The sequence below is a fragment of the Botryllus schlosseri genome, chromosome 8 (assembly GCF_051294905.1).
Source record: "Botryllus schlosseri isolate E-star chromosome 8, Bs_hap1, whole genome shotgun sequence".
Classification (NCBI taxonomy): domain Eukaryota; kingdom Metazoa; phylum Chordata; class Ascidiacea; order Stolidobranchia; family Styelidae; genus Botryllus; species Botryllus schlosseri.
Window position 1 is genome coordinate 9,021,612 of NC_137243.1, and position 20,393 is coordinate 9,042,004.

Genomic DNA, 20,393 nt, shown 5'->3' on the forward strand with positions numbered 1-20,393 from the left:
CAATAAAATTTGGCTTTCGTTGAACTCTGTGAACGTTCAGTTCAGTTTATTATTAACAATTTGGAACTAGTGCACTATACACCAACATTACCCGTTCATGGTGATCATTTTATTTACTAAGTACTTTTACACGTCACCTTTTTTTTTCTTTTATAATTCTCTCGAATTGATATTTCATGACTCACCAGATTTCTAGTTACGAGGTTTCAGTTTTTTCCGTTTACGCCCATTACGTAAAATACTTCATTAGATACCTATTACATACGATGCGCCGCCGGTTTATTTTTGTACGCCTTATACCTATCGCAATGTTACTTCTAAAATTACCAAATTTATCACACCACACTTCACTTCTTCCATAAAACAAACTATGAAAATCACGTATTTATCTCCAAATCTCAAACACCCATTCTTACCTTCAGATTTAGTCATTCTCCGTTGTGTTCCGTATTACTCTTATCGCCATCCATTGACTTGTTCCGTTTCGTCTCCTCGTGTTGCTCATACGACTTGAGGTTCTACGTCGACGACACCTTATACAACCTACCCATAACACAATCAACAGAGCAGCCAACCCTGTTACCACCATTATTACAACCACTGGTTCCACGATAGGTATCAGATTCGCACCTTCCATAATAATCCTATCGATCAAGGATAATTCTCTTACCTTATATCCACCTTCCATCATCACCAGTTCGTGCAGCCACCGAGTATAGTTGTAGTCAACGAAACCTGTGGTTGTCTTCCCCACGGTGGTTCTTGATATTCGGGAATACTCAGGAGCGGGTGTTCCCAAACTTCGGGTTTTCTGCCCGGGCTGCGGCGATGTGTTAGCCATCGTTGACTCCAAGGTAATATTCATTAGTTCGACACTCTTCGAGGACGAGTCGTCTTTGTCGTCTCCTGTTAAATACAAAACAGTTGTTTCGGTACTTACCTTGCGGTTGTGATCCGGGTTTTGGTAATCCGCTCCGATGTCGGTCCTGCCGTCTTCCGTGGAGTTCTGCAGAGCCTTCGCAGTGGTGACCGGATGCACTCGCGTCGTTGTAGGTGTTGCACCAATGATTTTTGTCATTCCGTCGGTTTGGTTTCGCGCGCGAAGAGTTTGCAACTGTTGCTTCCCATAAGTCGCATCAGTTGGTTTGACAGTTTTATACTCCCCCTTTTTGTTAGCCATCGATTTCGATCGTCTTACTTGCACCAGCCTCGCTTTCATCCGCCATTGTATTGTTAGGGGTGGCAGATGATTCAGCGCTGTAGTGCTTGGATCATAGTCTTTCGCCGCTGGAGTTACCCACGTCGGACTGTAGTAAGCGATCATGTACACTTCTTGGGATGGGGGTTTACCTCTGACGTCCGTCTTGCTACTATCGGGGTTACTCGCCTTGTCTTGTAGTCTTTCATTCGTTTTCTCAGGAACAACAAAAATAGCCAATTTTCATTCGGCAAAACCTTGTTCAATAATACCAAAATCAGGTATTATCTATTGCTTCCTTTAGTGCCTTCGCCTGGCCCTCCCGCGTCAGGTTATAAGGGCCAGAAACGAAAGGCTTAGTCGATGGGTCCTTACGTTCGATGTCGCATTGGTATTTCATGGATTGGGGGGCGCTGAGGTGGCCCCGCAGGCTATCAAGTTCGGAAGCAAATGGATTATAAACGGCTGTCAAGACTCCTTCAGGAACGGCGATATTTTCTAGGCCAGTCAAAAGTCAGGAGGTTTGTATGACAGTTTCGCCAGTGCTACCGATTGTGCACAGAGACTTTCGAGTTCCATCTTCACGCTGGGACTGGTGTCTTGTCGTAAGGTTAGGCTACATAGTAATTGGGCCAGTTATTGGCCCAATGCGAATCTCGTGATGAACGGGGTTTTGGTGTTGGTGGAGAGAGGGCGAGGCTCTTCGTTGTCAGCGGGGATTCCCAACCTATTCAATCTGACCTCTGATCTCGGCGTGTGCCCACGCCTACCGTCACGCCGGCGGATTCGGTCGCCGCCGCGGCCCGTTTCTGGGGAGACGTGCACCTTAAAATCCCCAGACTCCTTGCCGGTCATGACCGGACATGTGTCCGGTTAGCCGGTAACAGCTGCTTTGTTTGGGAAATTACTCATAACTGTGGCTGTCGTCATGCATCTATGGGCCGAATCATTACAGTTATTCGGACAAGTGCATCCACGAGAGCATTTAGGACCAGTTTTCTCGTGCAGGTCCTTATTTACGCCAGCCGGGATTCCGCGCTCGACGTCTTCATTAATGGTGCCAGCAGGGATTCCTGACTCGACACATCTTTAGTTAGTGCCAGCAGTGCTAACTGACCCGACACTTTCTTGACTAGTGCCAGCAGGGGCTACCTGACCCAACACTAGGGATTTCCCGTATTTTTGACCTCTTGGGAAACAAGTTAAGACAGTTGCCGTCGTAAGATCGGCGTATTTATGATTGGTGCCAGCAGGGATTCCTGACTCGACACATTTCGCGCCAGTGGTGATTACCATCTCGACACTTGCGCCAGCGGCAACGGCCTGCGGCGACACAGACAACGTGCCGGCTCGACGCTTATCTGATTTGCAGCTTCCATCAACCCATCATCGGTTACAGTGTCGCGAAGACTGCTTCCGACTTTGGTTCCGTCCCGTTGATCACACGAGATCTCGTCATGAAGCGTTACTAAAGACAACTCTTCGTTTGCATTAGGCGGAGATTCAAATTCAGTCGCTATGTTTGGTAATTGTTGTACATGATCAATCCATTTTAGACCTACAATATCGAGAGGTCTCCTTTCTCGATCGCAAATGGAGCCGACAGTCCGTCGAAATTGATTATTACTAAGGAGTCAACGTGGGAGGAGTCACCTATATCACGTAGTTTCATGTCTATAAGTTGCCGCTCCTCCCAGCTTGGCGGGTATTAGGTTTCTACGACGTTTTTCAATTTGAGGACGCTTCCCGTGTCGGCGCAGAAAACCCCAGTTGTGATCCTTCGACGATTTTTTCTTTTCATAGATTGGCGTTCGCAAATAGTAAGGAGGTAATCGATGTGTTCGTCTTCAGACTGTCCCCCGTCCACTGAAATTGCCAAGAAATGACGTTCAGCCCTGGAAGAAGTTCAGTTGGTGCCTCCATTTGATTATAGTGTAGCTTCATGGCGCTTGCCATGCAAGTATTCCACACTTGGTTCGATTTACTTCACAGAGCTCAACCCCATCTCCTGGCTTTTCCACATTTTTCCACACCCCTTATACAACCCGGTTTTGTCGACGTTGATTGAAGCATTGGTTGTAGATTGATCGAACGAAGCAGTGACCTTGGAAGGTCCAGCGGCTCAAACTATTCATACAATAGACAAGCCCCTTGGCTTAATTCAACCAACATACTCCAATAATTATCATGCAGACAGCAATGAAGTATCTATGCAAAACTCGGTTAAGTTGGCAGACGGAACATACGTCAATCACAACACGAGTCAAGATTTAACCTATTCATATTCATGCACGATTAATAACAGTTCAATACTCCAAGGTGTGTTTACACCATAAATGTGACGGTATTTCCTGCCGACAATATACATGCATATAATATACAAGAAATATGCCAATCGATGCCACAAAAAAAACAATACCACACAGAGTTCAAGTTGACCAATTTGCCGACCACCTTGTTTATAAGAGTTCCCCAATCTTCCAGATGCAGATATCAAACCGCAATTAGTCCAGGAACCGACCCCTTGTTTGAGTCGTTACTACTTAGGATCATCAAGTAGCCTACTTGCGTGATTTCGATTCGGAGATCGGGCATTCCAAGTCCAACAGAACGCGGGGTTTGTTGAGGGTTCGTTGTAACGATATTCCGAATGCAATACCTCTATGTTCTTGGCTCTTTCCATCTTTAGCTCATCGGCTTTATGGAGCGATTCCAGCAAATTTAATCGAGCTTCTTCATTTATGTATACATTGCAATTTCGGTTAGCAGTCGCTCCTATTTCATCGCACTGCTTTATTTCTGTATACTTTGCAACTGCGGCAAGCAGCCGACCCAATCAATAGCATGTCAAGATTTTTCAGAGGGACATCGGAACATCACCCTTCAATCTCAAAATACGTCAAACCCTTCCGCAATGCCTCCGTCAATGTCCGGTTTTCTGGATATAGTCTGCTACTGGATGCTTCGTTTGGGGCTCTGTTTCAGACTGGCGGATTTACTTGGCATAGAGTCACAAGTTCGCCGAAACTAGCGGACGCACCGATGTCGTCTTTATATGCAATAATTGGATACTACAACTGAGTGTACAATTCATGTGGACATCATACATGGCATAGATATGCATACATATATCAGTCATACTTCGGCTCACTGTAAAAGCTCGCATACATGAAAAAATGGTGGCGCCATTTTCGGTTAAGCAAACTGATGGTATAGCTAACACTTAACATGCATACGACACAGTCCCAGATAAGCACAAAATGATACCATCTCACTTATAATAGTCATATGTGAACCAATATCCTAATTGTAATCATGCTATATTCCTTAATTTCCAGTATTGGTGTGCTTAAGCTTTTTTATTCATTCGTATATATCGTGCTTCATAGGCAATAGACTAGGCTTATCGCGAATTTCGAACTCACATATGCTCCAATGCCTTACCCCAAGAGGTCTTTAAATACCCATATTTCTATTGTCCTATGGTCCATTACACATCAAATTTTCAAACTTTTGTCCCGTTGGGGTGAAGGGTCCTGACACTAGTATAGGGGCGGGGTCTGTTATGACGCCTTATTAATACCTACAGTTGCAGTACTCGCTATTAAATTACTGCAGTAACAACCAACTATTCTCATATTAAATGTTCATAACTTATACCTATATTTAAGACATGTTAGCGTCATCTTAAAGCAATATGATGGTAAATGTCAAAGATTAGGTAAATGCAGTACTTGAACAATATAAGAAAGATAGGCGTCACGTTGCAATAATACGTCATAGTAAACCCTTCCATGAAAATACCCTTTTGCAGATTGATTTTTGCCAATACAGTAAACTTCATAGTTCATACACGTCATGATTGCAATACGACAAAATGGCGCTCGTCAGGCGCATTCACTTCGTAAAGTGAATACGCGGACAAAGCGGGTTTTAGGCTAGTGTCATATTCCATCATCGACACATCAGTTTCGAAAAACGAATGTGTGGATAAGTTCAACCATGGGTTACTTTTCTAAGGTCTTTATATTAGCAGTACTGGCCTGAAGTATTCCTAATGTTATAGGCCTAGTAATTCCGGTTATATAATATTTCTGTATTTATTGTAGTTGGTGCCTAAAACGTTTTGGAAAGTCTGTCGATATCTTGGTCTAAAGACCAAGGTATCGATCCATTATTTTAGTAGCCCTAATCGTTTTGGAAAGCATATCGGTCTTCTCCAGGGTCTACCACCAAGGTACCGATGGAGCAATTTGAAATCCGTTGACATTGTTGTTTGCGATTAGATAGCCGGCAACTATACTGGCGCTTCAGCGCTAGGACGTAAAATCGACACAAGGCCCCGATATACATGACAACACAAAATGGACACAGTAGCCAACGAACTGGCTCGCTGCTCCGTGACCATTTACAGCGTCTCCACAGGGGCATTGACGTCCTGATCAGAATGGTATTGAGTGTATTGACCTTGCCGGAATAGTAGCGCTTGTGACGTTCAGATATAGTTAAATATATTTCCATTTCGAGTCAGACCCAGACAACTAGAAAATTTTCAGCTTTTCCGAATTAGATGAGATTTAGAGCTACACAGCTTTTTCAAATTATGTTAAAATTAGAATTAGAGCTACGCAGCTTTTTCAAATTATGTTAAAATTAGAATTAGAGCTACGCAGCTTTTTCCAAATTAGATTAGAATTATATTACTGGCATTTCGCTCTAATTCCGTGAGATTAGACGACTAGAATTATTTAGTTGTCCAAGCCTGGTTCGAGTCGCCTGTTTGCAGTACCAATAATAAATCCAATTTGACTTTGTCCTTGTTATTACTTAATGCGACAAGTGGGTACATTTCTGAAGCTATTTTTGAGTTAGTGCGTTTCATCTTACGTCAGCGAGGTAATTTGTCCTCAAAAACACTAAACAAGAATGCTCTAAAATGCTGACAAAACCATGGAATATCTAGGTACAAAGGCACCTGCCTTATTGTCGGCATAAATATGCACAGCGAACGGCACATATTTATTGACGCACTGCGATACCACACATTTACAACGCCGCAACATACCCTACGGAAACTTTATCGCTGCTAGTGATTATTTTTCATCCTCACTAATTCTTGGTCCTAGTTCGGCCCATGTAAGCTTACACGAAATAATAGAGTGTTTTTCAGCATATTCAAATCTTGACTGAAGTCAGGCTCACTTTCAACTATAGACACTTTCATCTCGCCAAATCTGTCGTAGCCAATTACTACACGCGACAGGATAGTTAGTACGACTGCCCTGGATCGTAGTTTCGTGTTGTTTTGAAATGATTAAAATATTATTAAAACTGATTGACTAAACGCGGCATAAGCACTCGTCATTTCCTGCTTTTATATCTCTAGACATTAGTATCTCTGGACTTTAATTAAACTATACTAACTGTCCCACTCGAATTTTCGCGTAAATGAATTACATACCTTTCGTATTGATTATTCGAGCGGGTTTCTGCAGATATGGATCAATACCGTTAAGCATGATCCGTTTTGAATACTATTGATAAAACGTATTAATATAGTGTAGCCTTCTTTGTTTCATCCATGGCGACTAGGACTATACACCGCACATGTTTGAGAACAAACGGCAATATTCGCGAAGGATTTCATATGTCATCACCCATTCGAATTACAACCGAATATGTCTGAAAGCGAGAGGTGGTCAGTAACGAAGTACTTCTACTTTTTGGAATTACTCAAGTAGTTTTCCTCTACTTCTGGTACTTATTCAAGTAGATCTGATTTTCTCTACTTCTACTTCTACTTCGTAATATTTTGTGATCTACTTACTTAATTTTCGCTATTTTCAGTTTGTCAAGTAGAAGTAGTCTAATTCCCCAATACGAACGATAACTTGAGGAATTCCGCGGCTGTTTTCATGGAGTACCAACATTTAATATTCATAAGAGTCAAGTAAAGCCCAGGAATTTTATTGCGCTTCGCGCATAGTAGTAATGGAGTCACAAATATGTTTTCATGAAAGTATCAGTGAATGTTATTTAGGTACCGGATTGCTTGGTTCCTCTTACACCGCATTGTCGTCCTTATCAAATATTTCATCACAGTAAATATGGCCCACCACAACATTTGAAACTACCGTTTCGCAATCTAGCAATTACCTATCATATTGTAATCTAGCAGCCCCTTACGTGTCTTGATAATCTGAAAAATGCAGCTTTTTTGAACGTTACACCTGTTTTAGCAGATGACCTTTTAAGCTTTGTGGACAAAATACAGGAAATATATTATCCGCTTTTTAGAAGTGGTATTTGTATTTCATTTTAATTGCGAGTATCATACTTTTACTTTCATAGATGCTAAAGCATAAACACATGTGTAGTAATGCCTCTATTTTCCGAAAATAAAACTAGCCGACACTAAACATAACTTTTGCGATCCACAATATTTGTTATTAACGTATAATAATCACGCAAGGTGATGTAACCATATCCGATACATTTCTACGTATTGCTCTTCGCCTAAACTTGGGGCCTTATAATATGGGGTAGGGCGCCATCCCATGATATTCTCTAAAAACGGGATGCTCTAGTAAACAAAAGATAAGTATCGCATTTTCATATCAGTACTATAATTTGCATCCCATGATGCGAAACAATAGTTATTATGTCGAAAGTTAATACCTCCTGGGATGCATCAATACGAATCAAGCTCCCTGCACGGGCCGCATAGCTCAATTCGCAGCTTTTGACAGTCCATGCGAACGAATTAAGACTGTTTTCAAAACTACTTACTTACTTGAGTAGATATAAAGTCAGTTAATTCTACTTCTACTTCAAGTAGTTTTAGGTGGCTTATTGAAGAAGTACTTCTACTTGTACTTGAGTAGATTTTTCCGTCGCTACTCCTACTTCTTCTTAAGTAGCTTTCTTGACTACTTTGGCCACCTCTGCTGATATCATCCATAAGTCAGTTTTTCTTTTATTTAGCAATTGTCATATAATTCGGACCCTCTCTGTCTTTCAGCGTTCCCTTTATTTGAATTCAAAACGACTATCACTTTTTATACAGTTGCACTGTGTTCAAGAATAGCTATAACCATAAACTCTTGTGACCTCAGAACAGTGTGGAGATCAAACCACTACCTTCGAGTCACGAGTCCCCTTGAGACATTACACATTTCGACCCGAGCCCAGCCAAGTACCGTCAAGTCATCATTCAAGCCAAATTGAATTTTCGAAGTATGCATGATTGCATGATGATGCAAAGTCCCTACACTTTGCCAACTGGGTGTTGGACAAATTAATTGGTCATTTATCTTGAATCAAATACTGAATAAACTTAAATTACATACGCTCTGATCTTCGATGACGTAACCTCGGTGCAACAATGCCAGCCTCGTCCGTGCGTAGATGCGGTCTGTCTAAGCTTCAATTCCTCCGCTTCGTGTTGGAGTCCGAATTGGACTGGATAGATGGTGATTCGAGGCTGCTTATATGCATTTCTGTTTCAAAAACAAACAAGGACTTCCCTGCCAAGAGCTGGCTATAAGTTTCGGGCCCAGTTCGTGATGAGTTATTTTCTTTTTATTCTTTTTATGAATCACAGTTCGTGCTCCAGCCGCGGCCATTAACTAATTGTTTTCGGCTCTATCAGCTACCAAAATGGCACAGCTTCGTGTGCGAGTTAATCTCCCTCATCATTATAAATGACCCATTATAACGACTTCGTGCACGAGCAGAAATGACTAAGTGTCACGATTCGGCCTCGGCTCCTTATTTGGATAGAAACATCGGTCGCCCTTTTTGATTTTGTGCCAACCCAATACATTTCAGTACCTCGCTCGCTGCAATCACCTTTCCCCCGCTCAGGGAAATACATTACCTTTGGGTTGTCAGTCCTTTTACAAGCTTACTCAGCAACCCACGCACAACAACGTCTAACAACAAGAATTCTTCAATTCGGGTTTTCATGCGAAGCCTAGCTGGAACTCCGGGATCCTAGTGTTTTTAGGCGTCAGAGGCATACCCTGTACGACCTTAGCTTGGCTGGCCCATAATTGGTCGAAGCGACGACCTAGCGCATCACAAATAGCCCCCCTATTTTATTAAAAGGGCAACTTTTGCCCATATATTTCTTTAGGTCGCCAGCGGGCGCTGTTGTTTCATTATGCGCACACGAAATTCATTCGAGGCTCTCCTAAACTGGATTATAGCATAGAGAGTACCGCACGAATAATTTGTATCTTATTCTTTGTACGGGCGAAACCAGAATACATATATTCTTGCGCGCTGTGTCAAATACATGCGACATCATATGCCAACGATTGTTACCACACGGCGTTGATCACCCGAATTTAGTGCGAGTTTAGAATCCTGGACTATTGTTGATTTTCCTGAGGTGAATTTATTGAAATTCAACGTCGAGTTAACTTTATGTTTTCTTTCACCGAATAGTTGCAAAATTGCGGAGTTTAAAAAGGGTCAAAATACAACTACAGGTCACATTACTTTGGTAAATTAAGAGTCGCCCGCACGTCGTCATATTAACTTTGCTGTAACGATGGTTCGTCGCTTCTCATCCGAGTTACCAGCTGGCATCGATTATGAAATTTGATCCCTGATATCTTCCTGAATTTGCCTCGCCCGTTAAGCGTTTAGACGTTAGTTTGAAATATGTGTTTGCCGTGAATCACTAACAGGCGAGTTCAAACTTTGCTTTAATCAAAATGGCCGACGACTTATTCCCGTCGTCATTTTTGTTTGTTTCTGGCAAGTATTATTGGTACACGTATTCTACATTAATAACTTCAAGTTCAGAATACTCCACTCTACAATTACACCAACTTTTTTTCGCTTACACGTCAAATTATATTTGTGTTAAATGCACTTGTTCCTTATGAGATCAAGTGTACTTCCATAAAATTCATGCTTCGTCATCTTTGTCTCATATTCTCTCGAATTACATTCAGTGTTCCCCGTGTAAAGTAGGTATTTACTGCATCTGAACCAACAATTTTATTCGATCAACACACCACATGATTTCGATTCAATGATCAGATAGGAAGGTGTCGAAACGTTGTGAAATGTTCGTGATGCCAATTACGTCAAGGTTTCTTCTGTTACAATAGCAGTTGTGGCCCTATGCCGCGGCATCTGTTGTTTCATGCAGAAAAAATCATTTAATTTAAATTAACGTACTAGATATTATACTAATTATATAAATCGCTGAGTATGAGTGGGAGTTGCGACACGTTTTCGGATCCTAGTCTTGACTTCGACTCAGCGTTTATGTGAAGAATAGTAATATAGAAAGACTCGTGAAACACAGACATATTTTCTAAGTAATTTTGAACTCATCAAACATACCACTTCGCAAAGCCATGTGATAAATACTAATTCTTTATTTAGCTTACTGGATTCCATTTCGGTTTAATTTTTCGATAATGTTTGTTCCATCAGCAGAGATATCACATACAAAACAACTTCGTTAGTCCCCCACAATTGCGTTGATTAGCATTGACTTGCATACTTATATCATCTCAGCCATGCGTAAATATAATACATCATATCTATGAGAATTAAAGCTGGAAATATTATCTGAAAGTTTGCCCATCGTGTAAACTCAAAGATTACAATGACTGGAAACGACTTGTGACTTGTGACGTGTAATATTGTTTGTGTTTATGTATCTTTTTGATTAGGACTTATGCCCGCGTCTGAACAAATTGTGCTCGTTGCCATTGCCGAATCTGGGTATTTAGGTATGATTAGCGCATCGTGTAATTGTTGGTTTGTTGGTTGTTGGTTATTTCTGGTTTGCTGCATGTCTGCAATTTCGTTATCAGCGCAACTTTGCCGGCGGATTGTACACTGTACAGCAGGGGTTCTCAACTTCCGTTGTATAACGGGTCGCATTTTAACAGCAAAAGACGCTGCGGGTCGCAGAACATTATCACCATGTATTTGTGGCCTACAATTAAATTAGGCGACTGTAACCTATTTACCAGTCGTATACAGGCATTTACTGCATGTTTATGCATCCCTAATCATTAATTCACAACGTTCGTAGTTTACAGTTGCTGTTTTTTGCGAGAATATGTATCCTCCAGCGAGGCAAGTAAATCCCTTGATGGAGCGTGCATTGCATTCGTTGCCATGTCGGTATATGCACCTTCAAATCATCCCACCAGAGAACCAAGCTATGTGTGTTTTTATGCGTGATCGAGCAAGTATAAAATTACGGTAACTTCTTCGTTACGGAGGCCAATATCACTTTGACCACTTTGGGCCAGGTTACAAGTCGGTAAATACGGAATCAAAAGAAAGAATATCGGTGTGGTGTAACATGACCAAGGTAGTCGAAACACTATCATAAATATCAAACAAACAAACTCTGAGCTCTCAGTGATAGATTTCTTGGATTTAGCGATATTTCAATCAATTTTGAACGCTGATGCGTCTGCAACGTCGTCGGCAATTTTAACAATGCTTCAAAATATGGATTGCTGGGCTTGATACCTAGCTAGCAATATGTTTTCTAAGATCAGGTGATATGCGTAACTCGAGAAGTAACTGTCGTGATATAATTTTAAGCTTCTACGCTTCGTTACGACAACTGTTCCTCGACAAATATGACACATCGGTTTTCAGTTTATATATCTCACAACGCAAATACATTATTCCACTCAGAGTTACAATTACAAACCCAGTTTCCGCCGTATGATTTCTCGTTACATGTTTTTGTTTATATTAAAACCATTCGCGGTGAGTGATGAAACACTCTTCAAAAGTGTACTACGCAGCGGGGTTCTCTTGATCAGGAGTCCAGTCCAGTGGTTCCCAATTTTTTTCGACTCATCGCCCCCTTATCAATCTTTACACAAATTTTCGCCCCACCCTCCCCATATATACGGATCCGAAAAGTAGGACATATAATCGGGAAATTACTAAAAAAGGCCATTTTTACGAGGTGGTAGGTGCTCGGAAAAACGGTTTCCGCGTCTACTTTCCGTTGAGTTGACTTTTTTCGCGTCATGTGAAGAATAAGCCGACTTCACGTGTATTTTTGACCATATTAAATAAATATCTCTCACTGGACGTTCTAAGATTTTCGCCCATTCGCCGCTTTTAATATTTTCGCCCCTTGTTTCTCAAAATCGCCCACTGAGAGCAATATCGCACACATTGGGAAGCACTGGTGTAGCCGACTACCGATTCAATACAATAACAATTTAAACTCGAGCATATATCAAGAAACCATTACACATAAAAGAATCAGTAATCAAACGAAACAGAGACGGCGCGATAAGAGAGCTAAGTAGCTAAATTAATATGTAACAATACCATGGTGTGCCAGTAGTAATTGCGTTCATCAAAGATAACGTGGGCCGCAAAATAAACGTCTGCGGGCCGCGGGTTGAGAACCCCTGCTGTACAGTGTACAGTGTACACTAGGGGTCTTCAAAAATGATTTTTTTCTCAAATCCTACTGGCTACTTGATAAAATTGTTAGGTTACCTAATTTAAGCCTACACACCAAAATTGGTTCAATTCCAACCAGTAGCCGCATTGCTACAGGAGAAGAACGTTTCTATTCATTATATAAAAATAGATATCAAAAAATTTGAAAATTTTCTGTTTACTCCATGAAAGTGTTAGGCTGTTTATAGGAACGGTGATCACCAAATTGGATTCAATTCCAACCAGTGGAGGTGAAGTTATTGCCGTCGAAAAATTTGGATTTGAATAAAATAGTATTTACGTAGCGTAGCGAGATAGTGTAATAGTTATGCGACCGGCTTCTCAATCGGTAGGTCGTGGGTTCGATCCCCGGCCGGATCATACCAAAGACTCGAAAATTGGTATCCGCAGCTATCCTGCTAGGCACTCAGCAATCACGGATAGCATGGAGGAGTAAAAAACAGGGGCGCAGACTAGATGACCTCACGGCCCTATCGCAACTCCGTCCTCAAGGCAATTCGATGGTGCAGGCGAAAAAGAATATCATATCTCTCTTGAGCGTAATAGTGACTTGATACAAACACTGCTGTCGCATAGTAAAATAATTCAAGAAACCTTTCGTCGCGACCAATTCAATACATAATTCACATATTAGTTGCATATGAGTTCAGGTAATGTCACATAATTTGCCAACTCTTGCCAATTGATATGATATAACTGACCATAGCGACCAATCTTTACACAACTGCGCACACAACGAATAAGTAAACTATTTCCATTGTAATCGATTTGTTGTTATTGCATAGAATCCTTCGTTTTACGAGACGCTAGCTTACTACAGCCACTACTTGTAATTCTCAAACGCTACATTGAGTTTATCGCTGTAATCCGGAGTAGAGGATATACGGATTTGACATTGAATTTACGAGAGTAGTGCGCAATCAAGTGTCGAAATGAAGGTGATTGTGGCCGGGCTGCCGAAAACAGGTACCAAGTCGATGAACGCCGCGCTATCGCAGCTAGGTTTCGTCGTATACGACGCCTTAGAGCACCTCGTGCTGACGCAAAATGAGTACATAGACATATTGCACAAGGGATGGTCAACCGAAGATTTCCGTCGCATGTATCAAGATGTCGACGCAATAGTCGATGTGCCGGCTTGCATTTTCTGGGACGAGATACATAAAGCCTTTCCCGATGCAAAGGTGAGCGACAATTCATCGGTAGTCGTCAAAAAGGTAATCGCTTATGACCCTCATTAATGATATCCATTTCTATATACGAAGTTAAGATTAGCAATGGTATAGAACAGTGGTTCTCAACCTTTTTGGCTTCGCGGACCCCTTTTGACCGTCACGGACTCTCGCGGACCCCCTCAAGTTTTAGTTGAATTTTAGCTCTATTATGGTGCAACCGTCATCTGTTTTGTGCAAATATGAACTGTAGGCTTGTGATAAACAGCAAAATAATAATTATTCTTGAAAATAACATGATGCTATTTATGTAGAAATTGGTAGCCTTGTATTATTTTATTAATTTTGCTGCTGTATTTCTTGAAGTACGTGGTCGTATCTTGAAAATCCGCGTCTTCGTTTTGATATGAACGAGGAGTGCCGGAAACCATTTCCGCAAAGATAGATGGAGGCTAATGCAATATTAACGCATAACGCTTCCGAAGATACTTTTGGTGTGATCGCAACATTTATGGCACAAAAATGAGGAAACATACATTTTATGAACATATCACGCCCAGCATCCAGCGCAGCGACGGGCAACATACGGGCCGCGGGTCGGATTCGGGTCGACCCGCAGAGAGTTTCTACCGTCAAAGTGAAATCCTAATCTAAAAGTATAGACACATTTTATGCGCCAAAGAATGGATCCAAGTTTTCCAACCTGAGAAAGACTGTCATGAAACGACTTGTTCTGTTCGGGTTTATATATATATATATATATTTACGAGGAAACATTTTCGATCATGAACAATTAAACATTAACAAGACAAGGCTGCATACCAATATAACTGGTGATATGGATGACAGGGTCATCAAAAAACCAGCCTTGTCGATAGGACATCCGCAATAAGAATGCACCAAATCTGATAGCCAAGCTTTAAGAGCTGGCATATCATTGTCCAATTTATGACGAATGTCAGCCGAAAATATTCGGGTTCATTTCAATATGAATATACTATTCAATAGTATATTGAGGTTCTGTACCTCCAAGAAGCTGTTCAAATAGTGGTTATGTATATTACATTATATAATGGGTTTGGTGGCGAGATTTCAATTCCGGCAATGGGACAAATTAGGGAAATGCTTCGGAAATTTTTATTTCAAGCCACTGTTCACTAATTTGATGAGACTGACAACTTCAAATCGAGAAGGTTTCGCAAACATTACGAAGTCACCCTGATTGACGTTACTATCTCCATATTTTTATTTTTTCCACAAACCCCAACAAAGCGTCGCTAAACAGCAATATGTTTCTATTAGCAGGTTATTGGAAAATTGGCAATGAAAATGAATTTCGACACTACGATAGTTCATGTCAGACGATTATTATGATGATATGAGTCATGAGGTTAAAGCAGTTGTGGTGCGAAACTGCCTCATGCTTTCTCAAATTAAAAAAATAATATAAAAATCAGGTTATCAACCATTCTAAAAATTTAGAGGTCTCGCGGACCCCCTGAAATTGCTTCGCGGACCCCTAGGGGTCCGCGGACCCCCGGTTGAGAACCGCTGGTATAGAAGATGTTCAGGAACTATAACTGCCAAATCTAGAAATCGTTGTGGACAAGATGATAGTTGATACTGAAATATATTGGTCGAGAAACGCACGCCGAAGTCAGGATTCACCTTGGATCAAATTCATAATCTATACATTTTCAGACACTATACGCATCACTCCGAGTAAAAACACAGCACTCACCCGGTAGAATGGGAGCAACCAATATTGTGAATATGCTTTTTCTGATTGCCAGATCATTCTTACTTTGCGGGAAAACGAAGACATCTGGTGGAACAGTTTGCTGCATCAGTTGGAAGCGAACGACAAGTTTCAGAATAAGATTACGCAGCTTCTCAGTCCGACATTTCGAAGAGCCGTGAGCGAAATACTAAACGTTATAGGTAGCACCATATATTCGTAGTATTATCAATAAGTCAAGATATTCCAATGCTGCTTATCGCCATGCTAGGCCGTGTGTGTGTGTCACGATATCGATATTAGTATATTTCGCATGTTTTTCATATATTATCTTCTACACAATCTACACACTACATATGCTTTCAATCTCGCTATCACACTTTTGACGTCCGTCTTCGGGTGATTGCAGTCGACTTACTAATTGAATAAGTCGACCAGTTGTGTTTCAGTAACATGGCCAACAAGACTAGAAAGGTCACATACTATGGAGACTAGATGAAGTATGATATCGTAGGCTATACCTATGTATTACATACGTGCATAATAGTATTTTAAAATATACTATATAGAGCTGAACGTTTGCAGGCATGGTCGTATTTGGCAGTCCTTTCAATCAATCCTACTGGAAGAAATCGAAGATGAATGAGCAAATGGCGAAAAAGGGATACCGGTCTCACAACGCCTACGTTATGTCGGTAGGTGTAATATTGAGAGAGGTATAACAATAATACACTGCCAATTTCATGACCAAGTTAGATACTCCATTTCCAAAGTTTTCCACTAATTGTAATAAAATCCGAAGTGATCGTAATCGATTATTTCGCATAATCGATTTCTCTGCAATACAACGGTAACTCGTCTATTTCCTTTCACAAGGACTGTGACATGAACAAAATATTCCTGATCAAGGAAGAATACATAGGATTTTTAAACTACGCTGTTCATTATTACATCTTAAGTATTTGCTCTGTTCGTCATTGCGTTATTGCGAATTATCCTCAGAAAGTGTACGCAGATATTCGATGTTGTAGGATGATTGCAAGAACCACCGCCAAGCCATATTGCTTATCATCAACACACTCAGCACCACAACTTCGTAGAAGCAAGATGATAATCAACAACACTCTGGCTGTATTAAAATAGCAATGCAATTTTTGAGGTTTGGTTATGCTTAGATAAATGCAGTTTGAAAGTTGCTGATGGGAGATGCGTATACCTAGTGCCCACTAGACAAAGATTTTCAATTTTATGCTCGCCAAATAAAACATTACTATTTCCACACCAAAACATTAGAAACAAACTGATGCTGAAATAAATCTTGACAGTTTTGTTCTTTGCCGTCACCTTCAACGTACGCACGATATATAGGCCTATCCCTATTATATGGATTGTAGCTATAGGCCTACGCATGTCTAAGTATGAGATGTTCCATTATGACAAAATTTGATGTTCTCTTATTCTGGCGCCTTTATACTGAAAAGAATGTAGCACTCGAATCGAGAATATTTCGAGCAATTATCGTATGCTTCGTACTACAACAACGTTCATAACGCAGGCATTATTTGCATTACCCCCTCGTCGCGTCTTTTTCATGCCGAGCGAAACTCATAGGATCATTTTTTCGTTATGTGAGACTCGGATACTGGTAGAATGTTACGTCCGCCAAGGCGGGAATATATAATGAACTGGATCTTCACAGTTTCGGGATGACTCGAGTCAAATTTTTCTGATGACTTGACTTGACTCGAGTCTCTTTGCAAAAATGACTGGAGTTGACTCGGCGTCTCAAAAAGGTGGTTTGACTCGTGACCCGAGAGAATTTCTGAGTCAATTTCAAGTCATCGAGTAATCGGTGTCAACTAGGTTGCTGTACGAGTGTACCTGTATGTACACTTGTACAGTACATGTTCTCGACACCTTGATATGATCTATGTGAGCAACCAGTCACTCAATGATTGCAAAGCCTGAGGTCGAAAATAAATTGACCGACGATGACCGCACAAATATTATAACTTACGTTGTCGTAGACTAGTAGCTTTCTATCTGTAGCAGAGTTTTTCGGCTCAGTGCCAATCATAACCAGACTCTTGCATAATGTAAAACGGACTGATATATTAGTTGCAATATAGTATGCATTTACATGTCTCCTCAACAATTGGTTCAGGCATAAATTGTATCGTATGTATGTGTAGATAGATTATGTATTTTATCATATCATATCGCTTCAACTATGCGAGTTTCATATTATATCATCTATTTGTTAGTCAGTCACCGACGCGGCCTAGTAGTGCTACGCAACGTATATGCGAGCCATATGCAGCGCCCCGTTTAACGTGTAATTAACTCGTTATTCGTTACTCGGCTCATCATTATTAGCAAACTAATCTGTACTTGACTAATCTTGCAGAATGCAAAAGCTTGAATCATGACCCGAACTTCGAAAATTCGTGTGATTTTTTGACTTAACTCGTGACTTGACTTGACTTGACTCGACTCGAGTCACCTCTAATAATCAAGGGACTGGACTAGACTCGAGTCAAAATGTGCAATGAGTCGAATTGACTTGTGACTCGAAGGTAGTGAGCCAGTGACTTGATCCCAACACTGGGGCGACTGCTAATGTTGATATGGACTTTTTGGAGTTTATATTGAGCGAGGACGAGCATGATTCTGATACGACTGCCGAACCCCAACAGAGTGCCGAAACGTCGTCTAGTAGATTTGTAAACCCTAAGGAACAACAACACAATTTCGAGCGCGGTATCGCTTCACAAAATAAGCAGTGAAGAGGGGGATAGTGCTTTTCGAGACTCCGAAGTCCGAATCCCTCCGACAACTTTAGTCTCTGAGGAAAACTCCCTCCGACTCCGAAGAGCTCAATCTCAGACTCCGAAATACTCCGATGAATCTCGTCAAGTATCCGAAACGTCCATATCGGTAGAGTTAGGCTATTCAATAACATTGTCGAAGAATCCCAAATTTACAGCTGCGCTGAGAACAGTTATGCAATAGAATATCACTAGTTGTATCTCTGAAACAGAACGAAAGAAAAGTAAATCCAAGATTGTACTTGCAGGCATCAGGAAGGAACTAGCAAGGGTAGCACACAGAGAGAACGCCGTTAAATGTGTAAATGAAGTTCATTTCCCTATCGGGGCAAAAGTTACAACACTCCGAAAATCTCCGAAAAAATATCTGTAGTAAACTCCGACTCCGGATCTGAGTGTCACAAAATCGGCAAAACTCCAGTCCGAATCCACTCCGACTCCGCTCCGATGCTCATCACTGAAAACAAGGCCTATTGAAAAAGGGCACCAAACCCATGAGGTCTTCTTGTCACAAACGTTGTATTGTCTCATAATATGAGTTCAAGGCTTATAGTTCAAGAAGGCAACATAGAATGGAATCGCGAGTAATGGTGATTACCTTTCCATGTTATCAGAATCGTAATCGACTATTTCGAGATTTTCTGTAATCGTAATCGCCATCGATAACATGGATGTAATAGTCACCCCAGTTCACCATTAATCATCGAATGTATGATCAAATTCTATTGATAGCTGTAGATCGACCCTTCACATGCGAAACAAAATCATTCTATGATCACTTGCCTCTACCAGAAACGACCAGTCTTCAAAACTTGTATATTTCAGGGTGATATATTATAAATTGCAAGGTGGAAAGTCTGATACTAATAATTTTTATATGGCCATCCAAACCCTTTAAACATGACTCTCAAGCAAATCATGTGAAACCGTTGACCTTTCGACTTGCAAAATGCTCGGTATTTGTGGATGAGTGCATTTATGAAACATTCAAGTTGAAATATAAGATTATCAAGTGCGTCTTTATATGTATATATTCTCTTCAGACCGCTCCTAAAGATAAGCTTCTGATATATCAGTGCACTGAGGGATGGGAACCTCTATGTCGATTTCTGGAAGTGCCAATTCCCGAAAGTCCGTTCCCGCACAAAAATATTCGTGGTAACATATCGCAAGAGCTTCAAGATGATCCAATAGCCATTCAGATTGGGAAAGAAGCTTTCTGGTCTCTAATTAAAGTGACGCTAGTGACCGGAGTAGTCACCTACTGTTCTATGAAATATGGAGCGATGAACATCGCAAATGCTATGAGTAACCAAACAAAAGGATTATTACAAAGAATTTGGCTATCCTTTTCTCCGTCAGGATAGCAGATCAACCCTTTATGTTCTACCTCTCTATATGATACTGAACATTATAATATTAGAATATCGTGTTCAATTGTATATCTATCCAATATTAAAACCAATACACAAATCTCGTGTTTTAGTCAAATCAATACCAAGCTGGCCGTTCACGTGCCTTGAGGAATGAGCGCAACGAAAGAAGCTACACCGCCCCCCAATATGTCTTTTCAATTTTCGAAATTAATCGTAAATTAAAGTAGAATTGAGCAGTTTTGAGCAGATGTATCCAACTTGAAATTTTTATTCTTGCGTCACGCGATTTACCTTATTCAATTGTTCATTTTAATATGTTAACTCATTCCAAAAAAATAGGTTTAATATTGTCATTATAGTAACTAGGGATGGTGTGAACCTCTGAAAGGTTCAGGTTCGTGTGAACGCGAACCTTTTTGAAAGGTTCTGTGTGAACACGAACGTGAACCTCGTGACGTTACGTGACGTCATATTGCTAATTCCAACCCTATCTTCCAATGAAGTGATAACCTATATTAATGTACACGAGACCTGGCGAAGACTCGGTCCACATAATGCCACAATGCTGAAGTACATATTGGCGTTTTAAACGTCGCTAAATGA

At 40.8% G+C, this 20,393-nt stretch overlaps 1 protein-coding gene across 1 annotated transcript; it reads left to right on the plus strand.

Moving 5' to 3' along the window:
• The first annotated feature begins 9,441 nt into the window (after positions 1-9,441).
• Positions 9,442-19,888, plus strand: LOC145445348 (uncharacterized). The gene is made up of 4 exons (XM_080323543.1): positions 9,442-13,860; positions 15,642-15,789; positions 16,172-16,281; positions 19,458-19,888. The coding sequence occupies exons 1-4, from the start codon at positions 13,609-13,611 to the stop codon at positions 19,779-19,781; spliced, it is 834 nt and encodes a 277-aa protein (XP_080179669.1). The 5' UTR covers positions 9,442-13,608; the 3' UTR covers positions 19,782-19,888.
• The last annotated feature ends 505 nt before the right edge of the window (positions 19,889-20,393 follow it).